This window comes from Rhinopithecus bieti, unplaced genomic scaffold, assembly GCF_001698545.2.
Source record: "Rhinopithecus bieti isolate Rb0 unplaced genomic scaffold, ASM169854v2 scaffold_3854, whole genome shotgun sequence".
Lineage (NCBI taxonomy): Eukaryota > Metazoa > Chordata > Mammalia > Primates > Cercopithecidae > Rhinopithecus > Rhinopithecus bieti.
The window spans coordinates 44537-66941 of NW_016804356.1; the positions used below are offsets into that span (position 1 = coordinate 44537).

General features: G+C 35.2%; 1 protein-coding gene across 1 annotated transcript in view; it reads right to left on the minus strand.

Moving 5' to 3' along the window:
• Positions 1 to 8950: 8950 nt before the first annotated feature.
• The window catches only part of SCN7A (sodium voltage-gated channel alpha subunit 7), a 93172-nt gene continuing 79717 nt past the window's right edge, over positions 8951 to 22405 (minus strand). Inside the window, 8 exon segments of the mRNA XM_017867494.1 lie at positions 8951 to 10330; positions 10333 to 10350; positions 10353 to 10862; positions 13866 to 14136; positions 14417 to 14521; positions 16749 to 16886; positions 17271 to 17324; positions 20266 to 20544. Coding sequence (XP_017722983.1) covers positions 9798 to 10330; positions 10333 to 10350; positions 10353 to 10862; positions 13866 to 14136; positions 14417 to 14521; positions 16749 to 16886; positions 17271 to 17324; positions 20266 to 20544 — 1908 coding nt within the window. The 3' untranslated portion in view covers positions 8951 to 9797.

The window sequence follows — 22405 nt, forward strand, 5'->3', positions numbered from 1 at the left end:
ATTATGGCCATAGGTAAAGAATGGAAGCTACACGGAGTGACTAGGGAGGGAGAAAACACTTGGTCTGGTGCTTCCCATTGGTCAAACTCAACCAGAAGCCAGAGGTCAAGAGAACCCATGGAAACAGCTCTTGTGAGTGAGTCTCTAAGAGCTGAGGGCAAGGAGAAGAAGGGTAAAGAGTAGTTCTGGCAGGGCAAAAGGAAGATATCCAGTACAGATGATAAACTGTTACAAATATACTACTCTGACAAATTTCATTTATTCTTCAATCAATGTTGTTTAGTAGTGCTTCCTAAGATGATGAAAATGTAATAAATTTGTGCTGTCAAATATGGTGGACCCTAGATACAGGCTTTTATTGAATACTTGAAATGTGGCTAGTGTGATTTAGAAACTGAAGTTTTAATTTTATTTGCTAATTAATTTAAATTTGAATAGTCACATGTGAGTAGTAGCTACCAGTACAGATCTAGGTAACTGTATCTTAAATTTTACTCTGCAGTACAATCAGTTGAAGGGCTTGCTAACACAAGCCCCACTCCCATAATTTCTGGTTCTGTGGTAGGGTCACTGAATATGCATTTCTGAAAAGTTTCCAGACACATCATATTAAAATGTTGAAAATTAAAGGCAGAAAAATCTGGAATGCAGCCAGAGAGCGATGATGCAGCCAGAGAGAGATGATGGTGTTAGAAATAGCTGATTTATATTTTCATTAAACTCCATATTGACTTAAAGTATACATACAGAGTTGCAAATTGACACTGAAATTCAATCATAACACATAGGTAAAACCGAACCACAATACACTGATGTCAAGAAATGGTTCTAAATAAGAAACACAGTAATATGAAATTGTAAAGCAAGAATGAGAAACATTAGCCCCCCAAATCCTATATACAACATAGATGTACTATTTAAAAAGAATCCTCTTAGTTAACTACAATTTTCAATTGTGAATGTGCACCCACGGAGAGTAGTTTTTTTTTTGTTGTTGTTTGTTTGTTTGTTTGTTTTTTTAGGATTCAAGATGTACATGTGCTTCTTTGTTACATGGATATTACATGAGTAGTGGTGAGGTTTAGGCTTATAATGTACCCATCACCTCACTCAAATATTGAACATTGTACCCAATAGGTAATTTGTCAACCCTCAGCTCCCTCCCACCTTCTTCGCTTTGGACTCCCTAGAGTCCATTATCCCACTTATAAGTGAGAACATAAGATATTTTACATTCTCTAGCAGACATAATCCTTAAAGACTGGCTGAATAGAATTCTTCTAACAGAAAAGATGAATAAAAGAAGAGATCATGGAGCATCAGGAAGGAAGAAGTAATAATACAAAAAGCAGAAATATAGGTCATACAATGACCTTTGTAAGTGATGTTTGATGACTGGAGCAAAATTATAGCATAATCTCATTCTCATGATGATATTATAAAAATGGGGAAGAAAAGGGAAGGTTAAAATAGTAATACAAGTAGACTCATAAAGAGATAGATAGATAGTGAGAGAGACAAATAGATACAGGAATACTCAGAACAACCACTATCAAAAATGATACACTCAAAATCACTATAATTAAATCAGATGAAATTCTAAAATATGTTCCAGGAACATGCAGGAAGAAGAGAAAAGAGAAACAGAGGTCTGAGTCCAGAGAAAACAAATAGGAAAGAACTAATAAATGGCAATCTTAAGTACTGGCATATCAATAATTGCCTCAAGTGTAAGAGTTCCAAATACATCAACAAAAAAATAGATAAAAAATATACCTCAGCTAAAGGCTGCTTACAAGAAACTCCCTTCAAATTCAATGACATATATAGGTTGAAAGTAAAATGGTGGGAAAAAAAATTGCTATGCAAACCTTAATTAAAAAAAAACAAAATGGGCTATATTGTTATCTGATAAAGTTGATCTCAGAGAAAGAAAATTATTAAATACAAAAACGGACACACATAATGACAAAAAGCAAGCTATTAGGAAGAAATAACAGTCATCTATATATGCATCAAACAACAGAGTTTCAAAATACATGTAAGAAAATCTGAGAGTGCTGAAAGGAGAAACAGAAAAATTCATAATTGTAGCTGGGGATTTCAACAGCTCCTTTTCAGGAACTGATAAAAACACCAGACAGAAAATCAACAAAGATTCTATATCCCGATTATCTGAACAACACAATCAGCGAACAGGATCTAACAAACATATATGCAACACTTCATCCAACAATTGCAGAATACACATTTTCTCCAAGTGTCCATGAAGCAATTACTAAGATAGACCATGAAGCAATTACTAAGATAGACCATATCCAGGGTCATAAAACAAACTCAATAAATTCAAAATAATTAAAGTCATATATAGTGTATTCTCTGACCACAAAGGATTAAAATTATAAATTAATTACATAAAACAAAGGAATATCTCCAAATCTGTAGAAATTAAACAGCACATTTCTAAATCCATGGGCCTAAGAGAAAGCCTTATTGGAAATTAAGGAATACATAGGGCCTAAGATGAAGCCTTAAAGGAAATTTTTAAGATACACAGAACTGAATAAAAAAAATTATAACATATCAAAATATGTAAAATGCCACTAAATAGTGTCAAGGAGAAAACTTTTAATCTTAAAGGGCATATTGGCTATGAATAAATGTCTCAAAAAACCCTTAATTCCCTAACTCAAGAAATTATAAAGAACAAAATAAATATAAAGCAAGCAGAAAGAATGAAATAACAAATAGGATAATCCTATAAAATAGAAAATGGAAAACAACAGGAAAATCAATGAAACAAAAGTCTGTTTTTTAAAAGTCGATACAATTGATAAACCTGTAAATAAAAGTAAAATACATACCATATTAATGAATAAGGAAAAACAAGGCAAAAATACTCAAACGATTCTCAAAACCATTTGATAGGGTTTTGATGGCAACTCTATCAAAATCCCAGCTTGGCTTTTTTGTAGCAGTTAACAAGCTTATCATAAAATTTATGTAGAAACAGCCCTAGAATAACCTAACTATCTTGAAAAAAAAAATTAGAACAAAGTTGAAGGAGTCATATCTTCTTATTTCCAAGCTTACTACACAGCTACTGCAATCTAAACAGTTTGGTGATGGAAAAAGAATAGATATATAGGTCAAAGGAATAGAGAATCCAGAAATAAACTGTTACATTTTTGGTCAATTGATTTCAACAAGAGTGTCAAGACAATTGAATGGGGAAAGAACAATATTCAACAAATGGTGCTGGGACAGCTGGATAGCAATATGCAAAAGCATAATCTTAGACTCTTTTCTCAAACCATACATACACAAAAATTAACTCAGAAGCATAAACTTAAATATAAGAGCTAAAAACACAACACTCTTAGAAGAAAACGTGGGAGTAAATCGTTGTAAGCTTGGATTAGGCAATAGTTTCTCAAATATCCTAAAAGTACAAGTAAAAGCTTGATAAATTGGACTTCAACAAAATTAAAACTTTTGTGTATCAAAGGACATAATCAAGAAAGTAAAAAGACGACTCACATAACGTGAGAAAAATATTTGCAAATCATATGTCTAATAAAGAACTGCTATCTAAAATATAGGAAGAACCCCAATAAAAGATAAATAATCCAACTAAAAATGGGCAATGGATTTGAATAGGCATCCCTCCAAAGAAGACATACAGATATCCAGTAAACTCATGACAATGTTCTCAATATAATTAGCCATTAGCAAAGTGCAAATCAAGACTACAGTGAGAATCTACTTCATACTCAGGATTGCTGTAAACAAAAATACATATAGCAAATGTTAGCAAGAATGTGAAAAAATGACACCTACATGCATTGCTGGTGGGAATATAAAATGGTTGCAACAATTTTGAAAACCAGTAGAGCAGTTTGTCAGTAAATTAAACATAGTGGTACCAATTTTACCTCTAAGTATATAGTGAAGAGAATTGAAATAATGGATCTACCCAAAATTGTACACTAATGTTCATAGCAGCATTATTCATAATACTCAAAATGTGGAAACAATCCAAATGATGAATGGATAAATAAAATATAATATATCCACATAGTTAAATATTAATCAGCAATAAAGAGGAATGAAGTACTGATATCTGCTACAACATTTGAAATATTGTGCTAAATGAAAGAAGCCAGTCAAAAAAAATCACATATTTACATTCCCACCAACAGTGTATAAGAAGAAAATGTGGCACATATATACCATGTAATGCTATGCAGCCATAAAAAAGAATGAGATCATGTCCTTTGCTGGGACATGATTGGAGATGGAGGCCATTACCCTTAGCAAACACAGGAGTAGAAAACTAAATACTGCGTGTTCTCACTTATAAGTAGGAGCTAAATGATGAGAACAGATGAACACATAGAGGGGAACAACACACCCTGGGGTCTATTGGAGGGTGAAAGGCGGTAGGAGGGAGAGAATCAGGAAAAATAACTAATGTGTACTAGGCTTAATATCTGGGTGATGAACTAATTTCTACAGCAAACCCCCATGACACAAGTTTACCTATGTAACAAACCTGCACTTGTACCTCTGAACTTAAAATAAAAGTTAAACAAAAAAGAAAAAAGATCACATATTATATTATTCCATTAATATGAACTGTCTAGAACAGATAAATCTATAGAGACAGAAAGTAAATTCATGGTTTTCTAGGGTTAGGTGGTGGTGGAATATGGAGTGACTCTCAACAGAGATAAAACTGTTACAAACTTGAATTGCTGTGATGCTTGTACAGCTCTGTTAATATACTAAAACCATCTAATTATATACTTTACAAGGATATGTTAATCATGTCTCAATAAATATGTTTAAAAATAATGATTGATAGACAATACGAGCAATTTAATGTATAAGATAGGCATTGCTTGGTAATTGAGAAAGCCCACTTTAAGTGTTCTCTTTTTTTTAAAATTTAGAGACAGCGTCTCACTATGTTGTCCAGGCTGGTCTTGAACTCCTGGGCTCAAGCAAGCCTCCCACTTTGGCCACCCAAAGTGCTGGGATTCCAGAAATGAGCTACTGCACCCAGTCTAAGTGTTTCTTTGAAGTCATCTCAACCTTAACACTCTTGAGTTGTCATTTTTCTTTCCCTCACATGAACACATCCTAGATTCCAACTCTACCATCTCATGCCATTTTTTGAATGCTTTTTGCATTAACATACAAGTAGAGAGACTTGGGGTTTATGGACTCTATTTTTCACACTTCTATATTTGCTGTTACTTCAGCTTAGGATGTCATTCCTCATTTTCATCATCACCTCCAACAAAATCCCATTTACTTGAACACTTAGCTCAAGATCCAGCTTTTCTGCTCAGTTCAGTAAAACTTTCCACTAGCTCTTGGTGAGAACCTCCTTTATTGGAAGGGAGTTAACAAATAGTTCCAACATGGTGTTTTGTCACACTAAGAAATGACTTTTTAAGGATAAGAGCAATCCTATTTATATCTAAATTGTTGTGCCTAATACCTAGGAGGTGCTCAACAGATTTTCATAAAAGGACAAAATGGAGGGAGAAAATAAGGAAAAAATTGTGATAAAATTGTGTATAAATGTGGACTGCGAACTTATGGATCATTTGAAGGTGCAGACTTTCAAAGAGCCTAGACTAGAATCCAGGAGTATAGGGTTATGCCACCTGGATAGTGAGTAGAACCTGGGGCTGGAGTTGGGATAGAATTCTTTGAGCCAGTGTGTGATTATAAGTAATTGAAGACAGAAGTTTCTGTACAGATGAGGAGATGATTAAGTGTCTAACCCTGAAAGTTTTAGTTTACCAAACATAAAGATGAAAATTTCCACTTGTGAAGACTCAGTCATTCACTGGAGTTCTTTATTGACCATTATAGCTAAGAATGCAGACCAACAATTTATGGAGAGGAACAGATAACAGAAGAGAAAATTCAAAACCAAAGAGAAAATAAAACATGTCTGAGAAGGGATTTGAGGTGTCCAGAGTAATTCTGCTCAGATTTCCTAGCTAACCTCTGCAATAGGGATTTCATCGTCTCCTTGGCTCATATCTCTTTATCCTCCAGGATGAAGAACTATAAGCTGGATGCCCAGGTCTCATCTCTGTGGTGGACTCGTCTCCTTACAAGTGCCTCTGTGTTTAATAAAATCGCTTCTTTAATTGACAAAGTCCTCCTTTTTCTGCAGCGGCCCACTTTACTCACTTCACCTCTGATATCCAACACAGAACCCATTATTCCTGCCCATATGTGTATTACAATGTACAATCATAGTATAAAAATTATCACATATTATAACCAGCTGCATAGTTATGTTTCTCCCCAGTAGTCGGTAAGCTCTTCAGTCTCAGATATATCTTTATCTGAATAGGATCTGGGTTTACCTTTAGTATTCGGCATTCACAAAATGTTGAATTTTTCAACTTCTATGATTTTATCTCTTGTGACTTCCCTTTTTCCAGGGAATGTCTCTACTTTTAAAATTCCCTCCACCAAATGGGGAAAGTGGGACAGAGGGAGAGGGAGAGAGAGAGAGAGCAAGAGTGAGTGTGAGAGAAAACACACTAGGTTCTGTAACTGGACCTGGTTTAGAGTCCTGGCCTTTTACTTATAAGGTCTCTGCCAAATAAAACTTCATCACCTTTCTAAACCTAACTTTTTTCACTCATGAACTAAGAGTGATCACTTCTTCATGCATGATAAATACATAGGATAAGGCTGGGCATAGGACTGTGCTCAATAAATGGTAGCTATTACCATTATCTTTAAAACAATTTCAAGTGTATTATATTTATTAATGAAGCACAATAACATTTTTGAAGATGCAGAAATTGATAAATAGTAGTGTATCAATAAATTTAATTTCAGTATTTTCTTCCAGAAAGCAAATTCTGATAATACGAAAATATATCTAATAAAATTATCATTATAATTTTGATGAGAAGAGTGATCTTTTTATATCTTGTTAATGTGTAGGGGCCTCTGGTAAGCTTACTAAAATTTGTTTTACAAAATTATGTGATCTAAAGAGAGCACAACTGTTTCCAGTTTTAAGCCTGAATTAACAAACTTCAATGTAAAGCTTATTTTTAAAAAGTAAACTACACAAAGTTGCCAACATGATTTATCAAATTAAAAACAAACACAGCTTAATGTGGTTTACAAGTTATATTTATTATTTTCTATAGTATCTAAAAAGTAACATATTGTTAAGACTTTGTTAAAAATAACTCTTTACACAGCTTTTGGAAGCTAACTGGCAAACAAGGTTTACAAGTAAAAGACATAGTTTTCAAACTAAAATCAGTTTGTTGTCTTTATGCAATCTACAGAAGCAAGTTATGATTCAGTTTAAGTATCTGAAGCAGTTTCTACAGTAAAGGATTCCCAAGAAATAGAAAACAGAGAAGCTTAAAGCACCAGCTGTCACATTTTCACCAAGTCAACACTGGTTCCTCACTGGTCCCCATAACATAACGGAGAGCAGGGGGAGAAAGGGAAGGAACACTTAGAAAGGAAAAAAACATCCTGAAATTACATTCATTTAGGGCATCCCCTAAAGGCATCTTGGTTAGGTTATTCAATTTCTGAGGGGCAAAAAAAGATTATAATATTTAAGGCTTGAGATCATGCATTCAGAATAAAATACAATTACTGATATATAAATTATATTGAATGTTACACAACATATTTAAAGGATGACATTTAAATCAATAATATATAAATTTTCTTTCTGAATCTTTTAGGACTTAGCAGGCTCATTGAAATCAATCTTCATACAGTCGGAATAACTTGCAGAATCTCAAACTACATTTAAGCAAACGACTATATTTATATGAATAAGTCAAAGGACAACTACTTATGTCTATATTTAAAAAATAATTTCAGGCCGGGCGTGGTGGCTCACGCGTGTAATTCCAGCACTTTGGGAGGCCAAGGGGGGTGGATCACAAGGTCAGGAGATCGAGACCATCCTGGCTAACACGGTGAAACCCCGTCTCTACTAAAAATACAAAAAATTAGCTGGGCGTGGTGGCAGGCGCCTGTAGTCCCAGCTACTCGGGAGGCTGAGGCAGGAGAATGGTGTGAACCTGGGAGCTGGAACTTGCAGTGAGTCGAGATCGCGCCACTGCACTCCAGTCTGGGAGACACAGTGAGACTCTGTCTCAAAAAAAAAAAAATAATAATGATTTCAATAGTGAAAACTAATGTTTAGGATTTTACAGTTCTTTGAATATAAAACATTGTATAGAGTATTGATGTACATGATAAGATTAAAAACCTTGAAAATGTAAATATATAAGGGAAAATTCACTTGTACATACTACTGTTATAAAACAACAACAAATTTAAACTTTTATCTCCTAATTCATAGTTCTCATAGTTTGAGTGACCATTATCTTTCTCTAAGTTATAAAGAATTATAACGTACAGTAAAAAGTACCTTAAAGTTGCCACAACTTCCCAGTTAAGGGTCAAGACACTCTGAGAATCCCCGTACATAATGGTAGCTCTCAACTCTTCTAATTCATATTTAAACACACATTTGTCAGATCTTATATATTCAATGTTACATTAGAAATAACTGGTAAAAATACATCAATTTCATAATAAGGTAAAGCTTGAGTCTATTAACATATTATCTATTACATCATTTTAGTAAACGTACGCTTTTTTAAAAAATAGGTGTAAATGAGAAGAAAATGCAAAAAAATGTAGGCCATTGCAGGGGCCATTGAAAACAATATGCTAAGAATAGATAGGGTTCAAGGACAGTATCTCCAGTTGAACTCTTAATGAACTCCAGTAGGCGCCAAGAAGGCAGACAAATAAGGAAGAGCCTAGAGACAAGGAACTAAGCAGAAGGTTACATCTGGGTAGAGAAAGTTTGTTTTGCATTGTGTTATTTCTGCTGACGTGAGGTTTATGGAGTATAAATAAAGTGAGGCGGAGGCTCTGCGCGTGGCCGCCATGTTCTCTGTTTGTCTTTGTCTCTTGTGTCTGTTCATTCTTCACCACCCCCAGCGCGGTCCTCAATAGGCCATAACTCTCCTTTATGCTTCTTGTTTTATGAATCTGTCCTGTTCGAGAGCCAGAGCTTAGGTGGAACTAGCCAGAGATGAGAAACCAGGAGCTCGAGCACAGTGAAATCCTATTCATTCCCAGTTCCAAAATGAAAAGGAAACAAGAATATACAAAAATAAACATAGAGCTTCAACCAATCTTTTTCAAATGCAACTTTAATCAGCCCAAGAATCTCTAAGGCTGATCTCAAAGGCACTTTCTAAAAAACTGCTCTCTCCTTTCTTCCAATTGGCATTTGTCTAGGCAAGTTTATGATTTAATAGCCAGTAGCATTTCACCATCCCACCTCAGGAAAGTATTTGCTTACTTGTAAGTCTTAATAGTGGTGACTTGAAGCCCATTAAATTATACATAAAATATAAAAGAAAGCCCCTGCTGCTGCTGCTGATCTCTATCACCACTTCCCTTTATTCCCTAGAAGGCACACATCATATAAGCCATATAGAGAAAACAAACATGAGATTGTCAAATGGCCACTTTAACCCGCTTTAAACTCACTGCAGCAATATTAAGGGTTCTCTGGATTTGTTAGATATAATGCTAAAAAGTGAATTGGCATGAAGTCTTGTGAATATAAGCTTAATTACCATGGGTTATAAAGAATTGATTATTATCTCTACTTTTTCTGATCTTTTATTCCTGGCTTAGGCTTTCAACATTTTTCAGATATGTGAAGAAATATGCAGAGGTGGTAAGTGGGATTAGATCTGGCTTTGAATAGGTGACTTTTCCTTAGCTTTGTCAAAATAGGCACCTTCTTTAGTAGCGTGAACATCTCTGTCATCATCTATTATATGAATGTGTGATGTATTTTTGTCATTTCGCCTCAAGCGGTAATTTTTATAAGCACGTTGAATGATGGTTGCTGAAACTGCCTCTTGTTTTCGTTTCAAAGTAGTCGTAATTGGCTCACATGTGATCTTAAAAGGGTTGGCTAACAAAAACCCTGATTCTATTTCTGAAAGAAGTTTCTCCATCCTCACATCTTGACCCATAACTCTCTTTGTAAAAGCAAGTAGGATATCGAGGCAATGAATTCTATCCCCAACAGCCATGGGGAGGTCCAAAGCAATGAGCTGGCCCTTGTTTGGTTTTGCCATGAAAAGAGGAGGATCAAGAGCAGCTGCAAAATCTGAAAGCTTGGTAGAGTCTATGTACTGGGTCCTATCAGGATCAAACCTTTTCCACACCTGAAAGAATTTCCTAAAATCATCTTCACTCAAGGTCTTGTTTTCTTCTTAGAAGCAATATTTAAAACTCCATGACAACAACAATATACATATTTACAATGATCAGCCATGATATGAGGATATAACTGACAAAATAAAAAATCCCAACAGAGGGGTTCCCACAATCTCCTCTGACTTGAGTCCCAGGGTTAATTTTATCAGGATCACAGTCAGACCATTTACTGCTGAAAATTGCATCAAGCATCCCATCCCAACCAGCAAATATTGCAACTTGAAAAAGACAGAGCATACTGCTGCCAAAGGTTTCAAAATTAGACACATCATTAATTCCAGCTTCTTTTTTAACATAGGCAAAATTGTACATTCCAAATATGGCATAGATGAACATGACCAGGAAGATGAGAAGAATGATGTTCAATAATGCTGGGAGGGACAACATCAAAGGAAGCATCAGATTATGAAACACCTTTGGTCCTTTTCCAAGACGCAGCATGTGAATGATCCGTGAGAGAAGTATCAGTTGCACAAATGAAGGAGACACAAGGTAGGATCCTACTGTCATAGGCAAACATAGTCCTGGGGGTGGGAAAAGATAAAGCAGGCTATACAATTATTCAAACACAATTGTATTTTGAGGACTATAAATTATTTTACACTTAATCGTTTTTCCCTATATTTTATTAATCCTTTATTGATCCCTTCTATTTTACTAATCATTCTCATTTAACAGTTAGTATGTTGAAAGTTTGGGTCAGCCAAACACCAACTGTATCAATGCTTAGGGTATCTAGCTAAATTTGGAAGATTATTTTTCTGTAACATAATCTAAGAGTAGTATAGCTCAAGTAGTTGTGGAATTACAGATGACCTGATTCTGTAATGTAGGACAATAGTCATAATTTTTTATTGCTATTGGATCAAGAAATTTAGTTCCATGTAACCTTTATTGAATGCCCAATAAATATATCACATCAATATGCAAAGATGAATGACATGATTTCTGTCTTCGGGAACCTTATAATTTAGAAACTAGTGATAGACATTTAAAATAATTATAAGACAGAAAGACCTAATTGGTAAATACAATTACAGAAATGTCTGGCATTCCATGATTCATAGATTGTAATTTAATTTCTTTATTTCATAAATAGTACTGGGGCTCCAGGAACTTTAAATATGAGTTGAATAAATAAGTCTTTTTTTTTAGAACTTTTTTGTAGCTGTGGTAGTTAGATGAGGGAAGTATGGCAGTGATTAACATAAGAACTATCAAACAAGTTAAAATTATAATTACATTAAAGACATGTTCTCTGGAAGTATTAGAGAGAATGTTGTTTATTTCGAGTTGAGAAGGTAGTGGAAGGAAGAATCCCAAGAGACTTCTAAATGATATGGTAGGTTTGTTGAATCCGGAGGAATCACGTCTCACATTTCTGTTAAACTTGGTCTCTGCCTAAGATAACATTTCTCGCTGATGTTCTATTCTATCAATACCCTATCTCTATAGTGCGTTAGTGAATCTTCTACTCTGACCCAAATTCTCATTTCCCTTCAACCTTCCAAATTCTTTCATTATGATGGAAGTATCACTAAATTGTGAATAAATTCCTCTGCATTCTCATCACTAATTTTTTAACCCAATCTCTTTTTTTGGGGGGGCGGGGAAGGTTCTTTTTTTAATTTTTGTTTTCCTTTATTTCTTCTAAAAAGAAACGCCAGGATACATGTGCAGAACATGTAGGTTTGTTACATAGGGATACATGTGCCATGGTGGTTTGCTGCACCTATGGACAAGTCCTCTAAATTCCTTCCCTTCACGCCCCACCCTCCAACAGGCCCTGGTGTGTGTTCCCCTCTCACTGTCCATGTGTTCCCATTGTTCAACTCCCACTTATAAGTAAGAATATGTAGTGTTTGGATTTCTGTTCCTGTTTTAGTTTACAGAGGATGATGGCTAAATCTGGCTCTATCTTGAAGCCTCTATTTCCCTTGCAACCCTCTCAAATACAGGGAGCTCATTCTTCCCCACTCCACTTTCCTCAGATTAGAAAGAAAAAATATGTATCTTTCTTTCTTTTCAATGTGATTTCTGGTCACTTTTCCTTCCTATTATCTTTATAAAGAAAGAGATTTTTGACACTGTGGATCATGCCTTTCAGGTATATCATTTCCTACCATTCCTTGGCTCTATAGTCTACTCATTCTTCATTCATATTCATTGAATACTTCAATAATTGACTCAATCTCTCTCATTTCACCTTAGCATCTACCATCAACAATCCATTTAAAAGCTACTTTCTGTCTTTGGTCTTCTCAAGTTATTATATTCTTCTCCATCATTTTACAAATCCACATTTATAATCACATTCTGGACCCAGGATACCTTGCCTTCTGAAACTTCAAATTCAAACTGCTTTCTCTCTGACTGCAATTGCTTTTCCTTCCAGTTCTCTGATGAAGTCCCCTTCAGTCTTACAGGACTCTAATTCCATCCTTCCTCAGCCTTCTTCCTATCAGCTCCCTCCTGTCTTCACGTACTTTTCTATCAGTTTTTCTGATAGTTTCTTCTTTTCTGAAACTTACGGTTTTTTTCAGTAGTTAGGTGCATTGTTTCCACTATCAACTGAATGAGTGAATATTTGGAAGCACATCTGAGCAAACAGTTTATCTACATTTTCTACTACAAAATACATAGAATAGTGCTTGATGCAGTAAACTTAAATATTGTTCCTACTCTCATGGAACTTACATCGTAATATGTGTGTTATGGGGAAGCAGACAAACATCTCTCTGCCCGAAACTCTTTGACACTAAATTCTTTGCTTGGCTATCTCATTATCTGAAAAGTCTCTAATTAGATTTCACGTCTTCCATAAAGTTTTCTCTGACCTCTACTCACTGATTAGGTGACCTCCTTCTGCTGTGCTGCTGCAGCACCCTGTGCCTTCCCTACCATAACCTTAATAGCACATATTAAAATGTACTGTTTAATTATCTATATCCTTTAATAGACTGTTTAAGCTATGTGTACACAGAAATTACACCTATCTTGTTTACTACTGAATTTTTTGTATATAATACAGCTTTTATTCACAAAGAGAATTATCAAGTATATTTATTAAATAAGAGAGAGATCGCCAAAGTAAAAGAAAACAAGCAACAAATTTATTAAAGCCTGAAACTCTAGTATTGTATAAGTTATAAATAGTTTTAGAGATTAGAGGGAAGGAAATAATAACAGACTTGAAAGGTTGCATCATTCTAAGGCATAAAGATCTTTCTAGTGTCATCTAGAAAATTAATGTATATTACAGAATGAAGGGGTGACTAAACATTCACCTGGTGGCTTGTGATGCAAAGTCTATGTTATTAGTCCAAGAAATATTTTTGAACATCTTATCTCTATCAGGCATGGGTGGTACATGTATGAATACAAATGTGAAGCATTCCTGTTGAAAATAAAAAAAGATCCCTATCTGTTTTGCTTATTAGGAGACTATATTTCATGAGATATTTAGTGTAAGAGCTTGCTTGAATTAATATTATTATGAATAAAAATTTGACAAAAGAAAATCTCACCTGTGATGGAGAAAATAACCACCATAAAATCAAAAATGTTCCACACAATGGTGAAATAAAAACAACGGAGAGCGATGAGCTTCAGTATACATTCCATAGTATACAGCATAACAAAAATTGAGTTAATCCAGTAGAGAGCAATGTACATTTCTAGACTCTGACCTTCAGTGTCTATCATCATGGCTATTGCTTGGAAACATATAAGAACCATAACAATGACATTAAAAACTTGGCTTGTTACCAAGTCAAAAATGAATCCTTGGAGTTTGTTCTGTGGGTAAAAAAACAGGTGTAATAGTCCCATTAATAGGATACATACACATATATATGGTCTTTATACTCTACAACTTTCTTCCCGAAATAAATGAGAGTGTGAACCCAAATTTTGCCAAACTATAACATATAGTAAAAACAAACAAACAAACAAAATGACCATGAAAAGCTTTGCTAAGGGACACAAAAATTTTGTCAAAAGCATTTGTTAAGGCTTTTAAAATAATATATAAAAAACACCTCCATTGAAGTTTCAAAAAATCTAGACATTTTCTTACTCGTGGGCGAGGTACTGGTCTTTGAGAGTCCTCATACATTAACTGCTTCAGCCTGCAGTACTGTTTTCTCTGTTTAACCGTGATAAAGATATTTGAGCCTCCCAGGTAAAGAAAGGTAAGAAAAATATATTAAAATCACACTTAATCCAAATTTTTCCTTATATTAGTATGCATTTTAAAGACTTGGCAATTATTGATTTACTCTTCTAAAAAAAGACTTAACTGCAGTGAATGAAATCATGTTTGAACATGTCTGACTTTCTGCCCAAAATCCATAAAAGCACATACAGAATACACGCCGATAGTGACAGAAATTCAGTAATCTCTAAGTGCACTCTGTTAGGGAAGCGTCAACTCTATTTTCACATAGGGTTGTAGAAGAGGGCAAAGGAGAAACAGCAGGGGATATCTGGAAATATTTACTAAGAAAGGTTGAGTTCAACAGCTAAAGGAAAAGTTGGTTTGTATCTTTTAATAAGCAGAAATAAACAGAAATGATCATATGTGATCATTTTTATATGACTGTATATTGCTTTATTTTTCAAATACTATCAGAAGATTTTTTTTTTACTATTATTCCAAAAGTACCTTGTGCTTGCTTCTTCATAGCATGTTTGAGGGCTTATTAATTTTTGTGTTTATAGTGCTAATTTCAGTATCTTATGTAATATATGTGAAGTGAATAATGTCATGTCCTAGGAATTAGGAATTGTTACTGCTCTAAATCAGGACCTGCTCGATTAAATTGATGGGAAACTCCAATTGGAAGCCTAGAAGCAAATCTTAGTATGTTATCCTACAGGGTTGATATTCGTAGAAAGCTGAAGCATCCAATCAAAATCACATTTGATCACTCAGCTGTCTACTCCTATTTCATTGGTGGAGACTCAAGAGTGATACACAGTAGTCCCCCCTTATCTGAAGTCTCACTTTCCACAGCGTCAGTTAGCCATGGTCAACCACAGTTGGAAATTATTGCATGAAAAATCCTAAAAATAAATAGTTAATACATTTTAAATTTCATGTGGGTCTGAGTTGTGTGATGAAATCTTGTGCCATCCTGCTCTGTGGAAATTGGAATGTGAATCATCCCTTTGTCCAGCATATCCACTCAGTCTATGCCACCCACACATTAGTCACTTTGCAGCTATCTCTGTTATCGCAGCGATTATGTTCAAATAATCCTTATTTTAATTAATAATAACCCCCAAAATGGAAGAGAAGTGATGCTGGCATTCGAATATGCCAAAAGGAAGCTGCAAAGTGCTTCCTTTAAGAGAAAAGGTGAAAGTGCTTGACTTAAGGAAAGAAAAAATATATATATATGCTGAGGCTGCCAAATCTATGGTATGAATGAATCTTCTATCCATGAAATTGTGAAGAATGAAAAATAAATGTATGCTTGATTTGCTGTTATACTTTAAATTGCAAATGGCCACAGTGCATGATAAGCCTTAGTCATGGAAAAGCCATCTTAACGTGAACAGAAACATGTTTTGATTTACAGCAATCAGGTTAGGTACTACCCTGCAGTTTCAGACATCCACTGGAGGTCTTGGAACAAAGTCCCCTTGGATAAGGAGGGTCTACTGTATCAGATTTTACACATGGCTAAAGTTTGATTACATGGCTGAAGATAAAATTTCAAAATTAAACTATTCTTTCCTGTGACTTTTTTGGAAGGCTTCCCAAAAGAGATTAGGTGCCTGTGTAAAACAACTTCACTTACATGTCTTTTCAGTCATTTGCATTTGTGGAGGCCCTGAAGGAAGTCGCTTTTTAGAAATGGCATGAAACAGTAGTTACTCAATTCCATCTCTGAACTCTGTCTTTTCGGGTTCAAGCACTCCTACTTAGGCCACCCAATTAGGATTTATGACTCTACTTCTAGCAGAAAGAACTACTCTGACTTAGAAAGATGTCCATGCTGGCTGACTGTGAAGGCTTTAAATATAACAGTGAGTAAAAGAGTGCTTTTTTTCTGGAACTCTTCACATATTTGTTAAGATAGAAAATTTTACTTACAGTATTTATTTTTCAGTACATCATTATTTTCAAAACACTTGTAATTTTGCACAGACACTTATAATTTTAACTTTCAAACTTGACTGTGTAGTACATATTTTGGATTTAAAAGTCAATGTAAAGATGAACATTTTGGCAATGTTCATCAAAGTGCAGGAACATTAATCATGATTTTTTAAGATACATGTCAAATAAAAATGACATTAAGCTGAATCCAAAGCCAATTATTTGAAGCAGGGCATTTATATATTTATGCATATGCCTGATTTCCTCAGACATTGGATAAACAAACAATATTTATACTTATCTTTATTTTATGCTTGTTGAAATTATCAATAATAACACTAATCAGCATACTCAGAGGGAGAAATACTCCAAATACAATAAAGTTGATAAAGTAACAATACATGTAGATGTTGACTTCAAAATGAGGCTGTATATTTACCTAGAAGTTTAAAATAAGCAAATTATTGATACCGGCTTTTTAAAACAAGTTTTATAAAACAATTTATGACAAGAAAACCCAACAATGCTACCTAAGAAACTGTTTTCTTTTTGCTCTTTGGCAAAAGGATATCATTGCTTTGTATGAATGTTAAAGTTCATTTCATTCATTTAACCATTGTTGCAAAATCTGGTAACCTTTCAAATGAGCCTATGGGACCTCAATCATTGTATATAATAACTCTGGAAGAATTTCACTGCCAATGAAATATCCAATCTGAAAAGCGTTTAATTTCTATTCATTATTACTGGTGTCCTGTGCTCAAATTGCAAAAATGACTTTGCTTGTATCCTAACAATGACTTTAAAATGATATTATACTTACAGCAACAGAATCAATTGCTGAATTCATAAGAGTGATCCATCCATTAAATGTTGCCTGTAAAAATGACATGCATTTAAAATTTATGCTTCCTGGCAAATAAAAAGTAAAATCTCAATCTGTTATTAGTGCACTGAAACATTTGACATAGGTTTGCCACACTTCCATATACTGTGTAATTGGGATTCTCAACATTTTCATTACTATATTGTCTGTTAACAGCTATTTCAAGTACTTAGTTTATTTGTAGTTAGTAACAAAATATTTTAAGATAGTATGACTAGAAAAAGATAAATAGGGAAACAAATATATAAATGGTAAATAAATACATGCGGCCATGTGTCACGGTGGCTTGTAGCTGCTATACATTTTCTTTTCTGTGAGAGACATAAGAGGAATTGTTCAACTCTTCACATCTGCTAGATACTGAGTCACTGAGTAGCAGTTCCTCAAAATGCTAAAGAGATAAAAAGTAGCGACTTGGATTGGACCAAATAATTATTACCTGTGATGGTTAATACTGACTGTCAACTTGATTGGATTGAAGGATGCAAAGTATTGATCCTGGGCATGTCTGTGAGGGTGTTGCCAAAGGAGATTAACATATGAGTCAGTGGGCTAGGAAAGGCAGACCCACCCTTAATCTAGTGGAAACAATCTAATCAGCTGCCAGCAAATATAAAGCAGGCAGGAAAATGTGAAAAGACGAGACTGGCCTAGACTCCCAGCCTATATTTTTCTCCCACGCTGGATGCTTCCTGCCCTCAAACTTGGACTCCAAATTCTTCAGTTTTGAGACTCGGACTGGCTCTCCTTGCTCCTCAAGCTTGCAAACAGCCTGTTGTGGGACCCTGTGATCATTGATCATGTTAAGTTAATACTTAATAAACTCCCCTTTTTATATATATATGTGTGTGTGTATATATATATTCACATATTATATCCTAGTATATACATATATACATATATATTATAGGGTCATTATACTATATTATTAGCTATATATATATATATATATATGAAGGGAAGTGGAGAAGCAAGTTAAATTAACAGAGGGAAATACAGAACTGGCCAAAACTATTTTTACCCCACTGATCAAGTTATGGCGCTAATGTATAGTCAGGGTTCCCTAAGAGGAACAGAACTAATGGGAATCATATATATATTATATATATATTCACACACACACAAAAGTATATATAGAATATATATTTATTTATATGGATAAATATAATAGATAAATGCCGGGATAAATAATTATTATGGGGATATTTATATAGTATTTATGGACAATATATAATAGGATATGTATTATATATATATATAATAAGATATATATATCCTATTAGTTCTATCCCTCTAGGGAAACCCTGACTAATACACTACCCTATAACCTGATCAGTGGTGGTAAAAATAGTGTGGGCCAGTATCTGTATTTCCTCTGTTAAATTTACTTGCATCTCCACTTCCTTCATCCAATGGGGCAGGGACCGTATTTAACTTTTGTCTCCTTTTTTTTTTTTTTTTTTTGAGAGAGTGTCTTACTTTGTCACCAGGTTGGAGTGCAGTGGCATGATCTTGGCTCACTGCAACCTCCACCTGCCAGGTTCAAGCGATTCTCCTGCCTCAGCCTCCCAAGTAGCTGGGACCACAGGCGTGCGCCACCACACCAGCTAAGTTTTGTATTTTTAGCAGAGATGGGGTTTCACCATGTTGGCTAGGATGGTCTTGATCTCTTGACCTCATGATCTGCCCACCTCGGCCTCCCAAAGTGCTGGGATTACAGGCATGAGCCACCGCGTCTGGCCTGTCTCTTTAAATTAGCCTAGTGTTGTATGTTGCAGGAAGTCAGGGACCTCGAATGTAGGGACCGGCTGGAGTCATGGTAGAGGAACATAAACTGTGAAGATTTCGTTTTAATATGGACATTTATCAGTTCCCAAATTAATACTTTTATAATTTCTTACGCCTGTCTTACTTTAATCTCTTAATCCTGTTATCTTCGTAAGCTGAGGATGTACATCTTACTGGTACCTCAGGACCACTGTGATAATTGTGTTAACTGTACAAATTGATTGTAAAACATATGTGTTTGAACAATATGAAATCAGTGCACCTTGAAAAAGAACAGAATAACAGCGAGTTTTAGGGAACAAGGGAAGACAACCATAAGGTCTCACTGCCTGCTGGGTTGGGCAAAAAGAGCCATATTTTTCTTCTTGCAGACAGCCTATAAACGGATGTGTAAGTAGGGAAGATACCACTAAATTCTTTTCCTAGTAAGGAATATTGATATTAATACTCTGGGAAAGGAATTCATTCCTGCGGGTAGGTCTATAAACAGCCACTCTGGGAATGTCTGTCCTATGCAGTTGAGATAAGGACTGAGCTAAGCCCTGGTCTCCTGCAGTACCCTCAGGCTTACTAGGATTGGGAAACTGCATCCTGGTAAATTTTTGGTCAGACAGATTCTCTGCTCTTGAACCCTGTTTTCTGTTAAGATGTTTATCAAGACAATATGTGCATCGCTGAACATATAGACCCTCATCAGGAGTTCTGATTTTGTCCTTGTCCTGTTTCCTCAGAATCATGTGATCTTTGTTCCACTTTTTGCCCCTTGAAGCATGTGACCTACTCCCTGTTTGTACACCCCCTCCCCTTTTGAAATCCTTAATAAAAACATGCTGGTTTTAAGGCTCAGGTGGGCACCATGGTCCTACCAATATGTGATGTCAATCCCGGTGGCCCAGCTGTAAAATTCCTCTCTTTGTACTCTTTTTCTTTATTTCTCAGCCAGCTGACATGGAAAATAGAAGGAACCTACATTGAAATACTGGGGGCGGGTTCCCCTGATAGTTGTATGTCCCATTACATTTATCTACTAATCACTAAAATATTTTATAACGAAATGTATTAATCACCCACATTTTGCCCTTTGCATTCAACCTACAATATGGATGATATATAATTAATAAGGAAAAGTCAAAAGTGTACTTACTACTTGAAGCAGAGAAAGGAAACCATTTCCAACATTATCAAAGTTCATTTTTGCATTTTCCCATGGCATGGATTCATTAAACAGAAGGCTTTCACACTGACTCTTATTCATGACTTCAGATGAAGGAAACCTTTCTCCACTTGTTGGGTCAATGCATTCATAGAATCTGCCAGCAAATAAGTCTACTCCCATGATACTAAAAATCAGCCAGATCATCAGGCAGACAAGAAACACATTCAAAGTAGGTAAGGTTGTTTTGATCAAAGCTCTCACAACCACCTGGCATATATAAAAAATGTAAACTTTAGATAGGAAATCTGAAACTGTTTTAGTTTTTGATCAGTTTGAAAAATACTAATTGATATAATGACATATTTTTTAAAACCTTAAAAGGCTTTATCTAAAGATTTAACAGCCCACTTACTGGTACTGGAATAACCTAAATAGCAATTCAATTTTTATTTAGAAAATACAATCAAATCGGGCCAGGCATGGTGGCTCATGCCTGTAATCCCAGCACTTTGAGAGGCCGAAGCGGGTGGATCACCAGGTCAGGAGATCGAGACCATCCTGGCTAACATGGTGAAACCCCTTCTCTACTTGAAATACAAAAAATTAGCCGGGCGTGGTGGTGGGTGCCTATAGTCCCAGTTACTTGGAAGGCTGAGGCAGGAGAATCTCTTGAACCCAGGAGGCGGAGCTTGCAGTGAGCAGAGATAGCACCACTGAACTCCAGCCTGGGCGACAGAGCCAGACTCCATCCAAAAAAAAAAAAGAAACTACATTCAAATCTAGATATTCTTAAAATGTTTGTACTAAAAAATCATTAAATGACAATAGAGCTGATTAGTACAAATACTAGTAAAAATAATTATTTTGCTGACTCAATGTGTGTGTGTGTGTGTGTGTGTGTGTATATGCTTATTGATTTCCTGTATTGTGCCAGAAATGATCATTCAAGATAATTGAACCCATGTGTATGTATGAGGTTATCTTAATGTATATATATAATATATTTTAAGTGAAATAGAATATGTGAAAGAGTAGTCAGAGGAATCAGAAGACCAATAGATTGTACTGTCAATGAAGCCATGGGAAGAGATTGCTTCAGGAAACTAAATGGGTTGCTGTACTTCACAAAGATTCAATCATCACTGAACCATTTGGTGTCACTGGTGAATCACTCCAGAGTAGGAAGCTTGGGAGATGAATCCACCACCTAAACTTGAATACCAGCAATAATCTATAATCACTGTCATTATTTCCTCAACTGACCTCACTCTTTAAAATTCAAATCAGAATTGTATTCTTATTACTCCACTGAAGCTGCTAAGGCAAATGCAAATCAGTTGCTATATCTAATATAATAATATGTTTTACTATTTCCACTACTTATTTTCTCTTAGCTTCTTTTTGTTTGTGTGTGTGTGTGTGTGTTTGTTTGTTTGTTTGTTTTTAGTAGAGATAGGGTTTCACCATGTTGGTCAGGCTGGTCTTGAACTCCTGACCTCAGGTGATCCACCCACCTTGGCCTCCCAAAGTGATGGGATTACAGGCGTGAACCACTGTGCCCGGCCTCTCTTTATTTTATACTTTTGCTTTCCCTTTCCTGACCTTCTTTCACTTTCTTCCTGAGGCACCATTGATTCGTTTTCTACCATTCTAACCTTTCCTTCCTTCAGTCATTACTAGATACTAATCCTTTTGCCTGCATATTCTTGCTGATATTCCATAGTTGTCTGTCGTTGAATTAATATTTTGGCTTTTAACTATGATTTCAGTAACACTTTTATTTCTAAAACTAGATCTTTTGTTAATACTTTTAAATATTTTGAAAGGTCCATTAATGGTTCTGCTAAAGAAAAATGCTATGTCTTTTAGAAAATCCACATATAGCGAATAAAAAGAGTAGATATAGTTGACACATATATTTGAAAAGTAGACAGCACCTAAGATCTTAAACTTATTAAATACATAAATCATTAATTTTATAAGCATGTGGCTTCCTAATATACTCAATGATATATCTTCAGCGATAATTTACAGAACTTCCAGAGGTTGAGATGAGGCTTCAGGTCTGAACCCGACTTTGCTCTAAGCCTGGCTACTGTTTTCCTGGCCTTGAATTGTCCACAGCCAT